The sequence below is a fragment of the Hippocampus comes genome, unplaced genomic scaffold, assembly GCF_001891065.2.
Source record: "Hippocampus comes isolate QL1 unplaced genomic scaffold, H_comes_QL1_v1.1 scaffold331, whole genome shotgun sequence".
In the NCBI taxonomy this organism is placed as follows: Eukaryota; Metazoa; Chordata; class Actinopteri; order Syngnathiformes; family Syngnathidae; genus Hippocampus; species Hippocampus comes.
The window spans coordinates 80,357-89,786 of NW_017804904.1; the positions used below are offsets into that span (position 1 = coordinate 80,357).

The 9,430-nt window shown below is 41.5% G+C and overlaps 1 protein-coding gene across 4 annotated transcripts in view; it reads left to right on the forward strand.

Annotated features, from left to right (window-relative positions):
- babam2 (BRISC and BRCA1 A complex member 2) overlaps nt 1-9,430 on the forward strand; it is a 91,059-nt gene that overhangs the window by 72,619 nt on the left and 9,010 nt on the right. For all 4 annotated transcript variants that reach the window (XM_019884103.1, XM_019884091.1, XM_019884099.1 and 1 more), the window contains one exon: nt 2,259-2,358. In XM_019884103.1, the coding sequence (XP_019739662.1) occupies nt 2,259-2,358 (100 nt within the window). The remainder of the gene's footprint in view (nt 1-2,258; nt 2,359-9,430) is intronic.

Consider the following 9,430-nt stretch of genomic DNA (forward strand, 5'->3'; position numbering starts at 1 on the left):
CCTTAGACAAATGTGCAATTTACTTTTATCATTCACATATATGCATTGCAACTGATCCCACTGATTGTACAAAGGCACAAAACTTTAACCATTTACACATGTGCATATAAAATCTAAATGTAATTCCTGCCTACACCTTACAAACTACGGAGAGTTCTATTAAATGTGTAAAGAATAAAGTATTCACATGTCCTTGATAGCGTCTACTGTGTTGGGTCTGGGTCAGTGACAGAGACTGCTGTTGTCCTCTTCTCTGATGAAAACAATGTTGTCTTAAACTCTGATCAAAACAGTGTGTTCCCCAGTGGATACTCCATGAATTGCACCTTATTAAAAATATCCATTTTGTGTCTTTTATGCATTTTTTCACTTTTAAATGATCCTGCGGGCCTGATTGAACCTCCTTGAGGGCCGGTTGTGGCCCGCGGGCCGGATGTTTGACACCACTGCTCTAATGGCCCGCGGGCCAGATGTTTGACACCCCTGCTCTAAATTGTCCCAAGGTGTGAGTGTGAGCGTGGATGGTTGTTCGTCTGTGTGTGCTCTGCGATTGGCTGGCACCCGGTTCAGGGTGTCCCCCAGCTACTGCCTGAAGACGACTGGGATAGGCTCCAGCACCCCCAACCCCCCACCCCCCACCCCAGCAACCTTTGTGAGGATAAAGAGGCTCCGAAGATGAATGGATATATGTCATTAAAATTAAAGGTGACAATGATTAGTGTTGTTTCATCACAGAATGTATGCGAATTGATCTTAATTCAATTTTTGGATTTTGATAGACCTCTATTTGTTCGAATGACCACTGTCTCCTTTTAAAAGAAGGTTGTAAAAGCAAAGCACATAACCCTTTGACACAAATAAGTGCCAAAAAAAAATCTCTGCGTATTTTGTTCCCTGGGTCTGCATTTCCATTTGAATGATGCAACGCTATTCTTAGAACTGTGGGTGGATAGATGGGCATTATTTAGATTTTCCCTTTCACAGGCTTGTCTTTTCACTGCTGTGAGCAATTTCCAATTGAATGTTGGTTGGTGTATGGTAAAATGCACAGGCTAATGCTAATTATGTGCACAAAGCCCACTGTAAATAAATAGCGTCTCTGAAATTCTCAAGAAGGGACAAGAAGCCGCCTCATACCAGCGCGTGTGGATTTCCTTTGAAAAAGAACACCCCCCCCCCCACACACACACACACACTTTCTCGAATGAGTTGCAAACAGGTTAAACCGAAGGGTGTGATGTGATGTCATGACAGAGCAGCAGATGAGGAACCAGCAGTTGGACAAAGAGGAGTATTCAGACTTGCATCAACTCTGAGAGCAATGAGTCTAGTCATTGCTGACCTTTTGCTGAACTCTATGACAACATGTTTCCCATAAAGATTTGGGTGATGACGCTAAGGTAAAACAGATGATTCTGTGCTCCACCCTCCTCCCTCATATTCCCACAATCATACTTTATTTTTGATACGTTACCGTTCTCTGTAACTTTGGGTTGACCTCGGGTTTGCAGTCAATCAAGATGAGCAAAAAAAAAAAATGTGGTCAATGTACTGTCATCTGCCATTGAATTGCTCATCTGGGGGAATTTGTGGGATCATGACTGGCCTGTGACTAGTGTTCACACTAATTGTACTGTCTTTTTTTGTTTTTGTTTTTTGTTTTTTTTTTTCATTCCTCAAGGTATATGTGACATTTAGCGTCATGTTGCAGACGAATATTTTATACACCCTTATGTGGATCTTCAACAGCAATTGTCTACATTTTCTTTGCTTTCAAATGACATTTTATTTTGAAATGGCCCGTGACCATCCTGCTATAATGAAGAATATGATGAAAATAGAAAGCAACAGCAGCAGAAAAGGCAATAAAAGCCACTAAGCAGCGCTTTCAGACCTTTAACTCGTCCTCGGGGTATTCCATTTTTATTTTGCCCCAGATGAGAAAAAAAAAATGAGGCAGTGACAACTTCGGTTGGTTAGTCATTGGGGAATCGCAGCAGCAAAGTTCCTGAATAAATGAGCACGGGCTGATCACTAATGAAGCTGTGTTCCATGACAGATATGATGTCAATATAAAAAGAGGGAAGGAGAATAAAGGTGGAAGCCTGAGTTAAGTCATTGTTTGATTATGGAATGTTTGTCTCCAATGTGAAGCACTTTCTCAAGCTAAATGGTCAGTGAAGGTTACTTGTTGTCGAAAGTTGTCTTATCCTGACATGTCTAACGACAGGCTATCCATTTTTTTCTCCCCTAAACAGTGCTCTGGGCGGTGCCTCTGCACTTCATATCCCAGCATTCCCTAGTGGAGGATGCTTGATTGACTATGTCCCCCAGATCTGCCAGTTACTCACCAACAAGGTAAATATGCTTTCACCGTACAAAACATTGTTTTATTTTTATTTCTTTAGCAATTACCACTAACAATGTACATTTGCAACTACTGTCTACTGGTGTCGGTATCAAGCTAACAATTCCCTCTTGCTGATTTTGGACTTAGGTCTTAATTCCACGTCGTTACGAAAATATTCCACGTCGTTACGAAAATAGCTGAAAGCAAAAAACATCTTACTCTGCTTCTTCTAGTGTGTCACCTGATTCAGGCTTTGACAAACTGTCAACATGTTAGTTTTTCCCAATCTCCGGCAGCGTCCCGTAGTTCTCGTTGTGACCTGAATTGCTGGAAATTTTGCAAAAAGGTTTCCTCTGCCCGCCTCACACTCTCGTTCCTTCAGCTCTATGCAGCAGGCCCGACCACATAAAGGTTTCGATTGGATGGAGTTCAATCTTGATCAACAGTTTTTGATCTAAGAACGTTGATCTTATTCCTTTGAAAGCGTCTTTGAGCATACCGACCCTTCTTCTGATCTCTTCCTTGCTTCTACCGTCTGCAGTTATTGTGGCTCAAAGGAAAGTAAATGAAGAAATTTTTGCCAAAATTTCATTACCCGAGGTAAGTATAAACTTGGGTTCCAGTAATGACTTGGAGCCACACATAACCTGTCTTTTTACAGTTGATGCTTAAGCCCTTACTTTCGGCAGAGTTTTAGTTTCAAAGACACCATCCGATGATGTGGTTCCAAAGGCCGTATCATCGGCGCATCGGATATTGTTTATTCGCATTCTTTTGATGACGTTGCCTTTGGGGATCTCCTCAACACTGTCGAGAGTGAAGAAATCTGGAGACATTCCACACCCTCGTACAATTCTGATCCATTTGGGTTAGCGTTTTATCTGGAAGGTGGATTGATGTTGTGTGGTTTCGGTCAAGATTTGAAATGATTCTTAAGTCTTGTCATCAGTTCCGATGTCTTTTCGCATCTTCAGTTGCTCTTTTTGCCTAACCTTTTATCAATCGCTAAAAGTTATGGAGAAGTCATATTAGGGTGTATGGTTCTCTCCTAAAAAAAGAAATACATTGAGGACAAAGATTGCATTTCTTGTACCTCTGTCTTTCACGAATATCGGTAGTCTGTAAATTTCCGATACAATATTTTGTTGGATTCCTTGTAATATGATTTTCAGCAGCACCTTACGAATATGGCCCATGGGCTAATTGTTCGATCGTTGCCGTAGCGCAGGGTTTCTGGTACTTTTGAAATTGTTAGCAATATGAATCTCAACATTTCTTGGAGAGCTAGCCAGTTTTGTAGATTTTGTTTAGGAAGGACCAAATCAGGTCCTCCTCCTTCTCGGTTCCAGGATCGTTTGACTGGGCTTTCATCTGGGCCAGCTGCTTTCCCTTTTTACATATTTCTCAGGGCCCACCAAACTTGGCTTAGTCGACCACAAAAATTTGTGGACACAAAAATTTCTGGCTCAAAACTAGAATTACTCCTTTTAAAACCATATTTGCGATGCCCGTAACCATTTTTGGCCACTTCCATGTTTACCGCGCAGATATTTGTTGGCAGGCGGATGCACTCAGTACTGCGACTTTCAAGGAACGATACACTTAAATGAAAAACATGCTCAAGTTTTGGGGTCCCTGTAAAAAAACTACAAAAGGCCCAGAAAAGTTTGATGTAATTGCTGCAAAGCAGTGGTGGCGAAGTTTGAAGACGGGAAGACAGCAAACGTATACATGTGACCACAAGCCAGCTGGATGACGCATACGACTAGAGGTAACATGTTTATTTTTTATTTATTAGCCAATGGAATACAGCTAAGTTTCTCTAGTAAGGACTCATATTTGCGTTGTCCAATCTTTCCTTATAACAAAATTTCCTTATGTGGGAAACGACTACGTTACATGTCCTGTATGAACGTCCAAGTATGTTAACAACATACATGTGTGACAACACAAGCAACAGTGTGCAACAATATATTGCCCAAAAACTGTTTATAAAACAAAAACTGCAGTATACAGTTCAGGTATATGAACAAAATACAGTACAAGTCTAGTCATGAAATTAGGACTATTTGCTACAAAATGAGACTAGTAACAGACCTGGTGGCTTTTCTTTCCACACACTCACTGTCTCTAACTTGACCTCCGCTCGATCACTACACAAAGACAGCGTTGCTCTGCTGATGTCGTGCAACGAACTTTTGAAGCCAGCCACGAAACACTTCGAAGTCCTCGATCCCCATAGTTAGCGCGATGGAACTCGCCCTCTCTCTAATTAGCGGTCCAGTTAGCGGAAAGGTTTTAGCACGATACCAGGTAAAGCATTCCAGGAAACGTTCATTTACTCGACTGTCCGTCGAGCGACAAGCAATTTACTCTGAGCATCGAATCGGACGCATTCCACTCTCTTCCACGGTCATTACCCTTCCTTTTCGTTTGGATGCCATGATCTACAGGACGTAAATGTAAATGAATGAAATAGAAAATTGTTCGCGATTCCAGTAACACTCATGCCAATAGAATCACTTACATGTCGCCGTTTTCGATCCAATGAGCTTAAATAGCAGCGCGGACACAGTCATTCCATATTATCCAGCGTGACTTGCTTGAGTTTGCGCTACTGCAAGCTTCCTTCCGTATGGGTTCCAGGGTCCAGGTCCCAGAACTTCCATTGTTATGAATCGATCGTTCATGTAATACCTCAGTCAAAATTTTAATGCATAGGTTTTTATTCCGGGTGACAGAAGTCCGTAGGTGGGAATACTTGTATAGCCTACCGTCGATAATGGCCGCTGATTCATTCGAGTTGTGTAGTAGGCTTGCGATAGGTGTCATGGCACGGCTACCTCTTCATATCTGAGGTAATACTGTCATAAATGAGGATGTAGTAATAAATGAGTAGTGTAGCGCAATGATTGATATATCATTGGAAGGCTGGGATCATTCTCTTTTTGAAATTTCAGAAATATTGGTCACTGTGACTCACTTTGCGATTCCGGGTCACAAATGCCTTTTCACTAATTTAATATCGCGACCACACAGAATGTGTGTCCAATCAAGATGACTTTTTGTCAAGCCTATGTTTGTGTTGATGTGCGTTTGTGCATTCATGCACATTTGTCCGTCATCTGCTCATGTGGGCGCTCTGGCCAACATCCACAGGCCGTCTGAGCGCTCCTTGGTCTCCGTAGGTTGACAGGTGGGTCTGCCGTGTAGACCGGATGTAATGCCAATGCCATTTATCCCGAGGGGGAAGTCAACATCCCTCGCCACCCCCATGCCACGCATAAACTCGCACACACAAAATGAACATTGCTTCAGCTGTATCCTTTCCATTTACCTGGATTCCCAAGTGAGCGAGTCCCTGAATGACCCGGGTCCCACCAATTCTTTAATTCCAGCAGCATTAGAACCGCTCAAGAGCAGAATATTTAACCCTCGTCTGCCATGCAGCATGATTGCAAAATATAAACTATTTTGCAACTCGGATGATGAACCCATCCATGCTACAACATAGTCTTTGTACTGTCTCCCCTAAACTGACTGTGAGCATATAAACTCAACATGACATTATCTTTACTCACATTGGTCAGCTTCGATTCTCATTGTTTGAGAAGTTAGCTAACAGGTTTTGATGAAAACATTTTTGTTCCCAATTTTTCTTGTGCAATCTATACAATACACAAATATCTTCTGCGGGCATCTGTAATAAAGCAACTGGAAACAGTCCCACCCCTCTTTGTTTTCTGAAACTTGAAAACCTGCTTGGAAGAAGGGTTGACATCAGGCCAGGGCCAAAGTGTCATGAAACAAATCACTTTCCCTTTGGGCTTTCTAGACATTGGTTCTTGCTTGTTTTGTTGCCCTAAGGAGGTCTACCGCTAATAAAGATCATTTCTTTGTTAGTTCATTTTATTTTATTTATTTATTCATTTTAACAATGAATCTACACCCGTTGGCAAAATTTATTGAATCATTAGTGTCAGAGGATGTACATTCAGTTGTTTCATTTTTTAGAGGGAAAAAAAACAGATCACAGACATGAGACAATACTAAGTAATTTCAACTTTCTGGTTTTAAGAAACATGGAAATCAATCAGTCAAAAAAAAAACCTGATTGTCAGTAAACAGTTAATTTGTTTAGACTAAGCACAGGGGAAATCTTTTGAATCAACCCGTCAATTTCCTTTGTAAAACTAGCACTTGCGTCAGATTAGTCTTGTTAATCTGCAGGTAAACCATAGTGATCACCGCTACTATTATCAAACTTCTGAAAGAAGGTTAATTCCTGCCAAATGTTGCAAAAGTTGTTCACAGTCAGTTGTGTCAAAAATTGCACAGCAGAACAAATGGGAGGAAAACGGAGTCAACGTCTATGGCAGAACTGTAAGAAACTACCTAAAGGAAATAAAATTCACATACAGAAAAGCAAAATGGATGCTATCATTAATCCTAAAAGAGAAAAAGAAAATGTTACAATAGCAAGCGTGGACTTTAACTGACTGGATGATAGTCGAACTTGGTGATGAATGGCAAATTGCATTGGTCAAAGTAATGATACTGTAACTTTTGTTTGATGCCGCTCCAATGAGATATCAGAATCAGAATCATCTTGATTGGCCAAGTATGTAGAACACACAAGGAATTTGTCTCCTGTAGTACAGGCTACACTAGTATCATCAATAACGAGCCACTACGATAAGGAAGGACATGACAAATACGGATCGAAAGACTTTTCTGTAATGTAAGGGTACCGTTGTGCAGTAATACCACCCAATGACAGCTATGAGACAATGTGCAAAGTATCAAGCAGAGCTAAAGTGAGAAGTGGTAGAATACAATACTATAACGTTTGTGCAATTGGTGCAGATAATCTTTGTACCATTTTTTTAAAGTGACTAGTAGCAGTATTTGTAGAGCAAGTTTAAGTGTGCAGTTGTACAGAAAGTCCTTGAGGGCTTTCAAGTGTCTGGTGCTGTGGAATAGAGATCAGTGACAACTGTTCAAGTATATACAACGCTGGAGCTACAGTGATCATTGCGGTAATACTGCTCCACATGGGTGTGCAAAAATGCAAAGAGCCACTATAGATTTGGGTTTCTGTTCGGCCCAGCTGTCTTTTATTGCCGCAGAATTCAAGTACAGTGAAACTCCTCTACAACGAAATCATGTTTGCAGCAAGAAATTTTTCACAACAGGGGGGTTTTCACTGTAGCAAATTTGATCTCAGATGTAAGCACACACACACACACACACACACACACACACACACACGCACACACACACACACAAACGTATGTGTACTCTATTTTTATTCCAATAGTGCATAAGTATGAGCACACACTTATTTGACACTTCATATAGTCAGTGTAGAAAGAAAAAAAAGGGAAAGAAATTGCGAAATTTACGATCAGCATTCACTTTCACTTACATCAATTTCTTGGATAATGTCTTTTATTTTGCTTCCTCCGTCTTTCATTTTGATCACTTTTCCCCTCTCTTCCAGCATCAGAGCTCTTCTTGTCTTAGCTGCTTGACATCAAAAGGTCCGTTTTGTAGCCATTTTAGCAATGCAACGTTCATGCTGCGTCTGAATCTAACAATAACAAATACTTCCTGGCATGCAATGAACTTTTAAGCCAGCCACGGGGCGCTTCGTAGTCCTCGATGGCCATAGTTAGCTCTCGAAGACTAAAAACCTTACGCTAACTGGAGCGCAGATGCATTCCACTCTATCTTCCACGGATCTAGCGACAGTATCTGTACACATAGACAGTGAGGTCCCTCTTGGCCAATCGGAGGCCAGGATGATGCTCGGTAAGCCAATGGCAGAGCAGCTATGAGTATGTTGCGCTCAGGAAACTCGCAGCTGTGACCGAAATAAACATCGTTCACTATGTAAACCAGTGTGGTGGTTGCTGTTGCTGTTTCCGAACGAAGCAGTAGAAGTCGCTGTTGGATTAGACTTCGTTGTAGTGAATGTCTTCGCGAGGCTGGAGCAGAGAAAATGATTTCGCATAACGCAACAGGGGGTTTTTCGTCGTATGGGGAGCAGGAAAATGGGAATGGTGTTAATGGATGAAGATTTTTTCACATTAGGGGGTATTTTCGCCCATGTAGGTTTCGTTCTAGAGGAGTTTCACTGTAGTCCCTCAGTTTCTGTTAACTTTCAAACTATTATTTGAAAGTCCTCCCTACTTCCTGCTTGCCCACCAGTTGTCGATTGTAAAAGCCCAACTTGGAGTACACTCAACCATTTCCATCAGTCTCACAGTAATCAGCCATGAAAATGTGTTTGTTGCATGACAGCTGACATAAAATTCATTCCAAAGGCTCAGTTAGTTTCAAGTCTTTTCCCTTCCTGTTGGTCAAAATAAAGTTTTGATCACTTCTACGGTAACTGGAAAATGCATTTTGCACTCACATCTATTTGACCAAATCTCATCAGTTAAGATTTACATGTGCAATTACTGTGACATCAGATGTCAGGCTGGGGTAAATTATTTATTCCATCCATCCATTTTCTGATCCGCTTTATCCTCACAAGGGTCACGGTGGGTGCTCTAGCCCAGGGGCCCCCAACCTTTTTTGCCCCACGGACTGGTTTATGTCAGACAATATTTTCAGGGACCGGCATTTAAGGTGTGGCGGAATTAATACAACAAAATAATATGGTATGAGCTGCATGAAAACTGGCGTTTTTGAAATATAATAATAAACACAAGGAGCGTCTAATCTGGCCGCAACACTCCGATCGCTATGGCAATGTTTAATGCCTTCAAAATACGATACAACGCAAATTCAAAGTGCATGAAAATGACGACTCACCACAGCACCGAGCTTGATTTTCTGCAACCAGACGGTCCCATCTCAGGGTAATAGGAGACAATGACACCTCAAGTGCGTGTTTTAGGTCAAGTCTACTTCGTAATTTTGTTTTAGTCGCCGTTGCTGCAGAAAAGCCCCGCCTCACACAGGTAGCATGTCGGAAATAGCAACAGTGCTACTATGGCGATCTCAGAATATTCAGCCATAACTTTAATCCAGTTGTCTTGAACGTACTTTTAAGGCCGCCGTCATTTG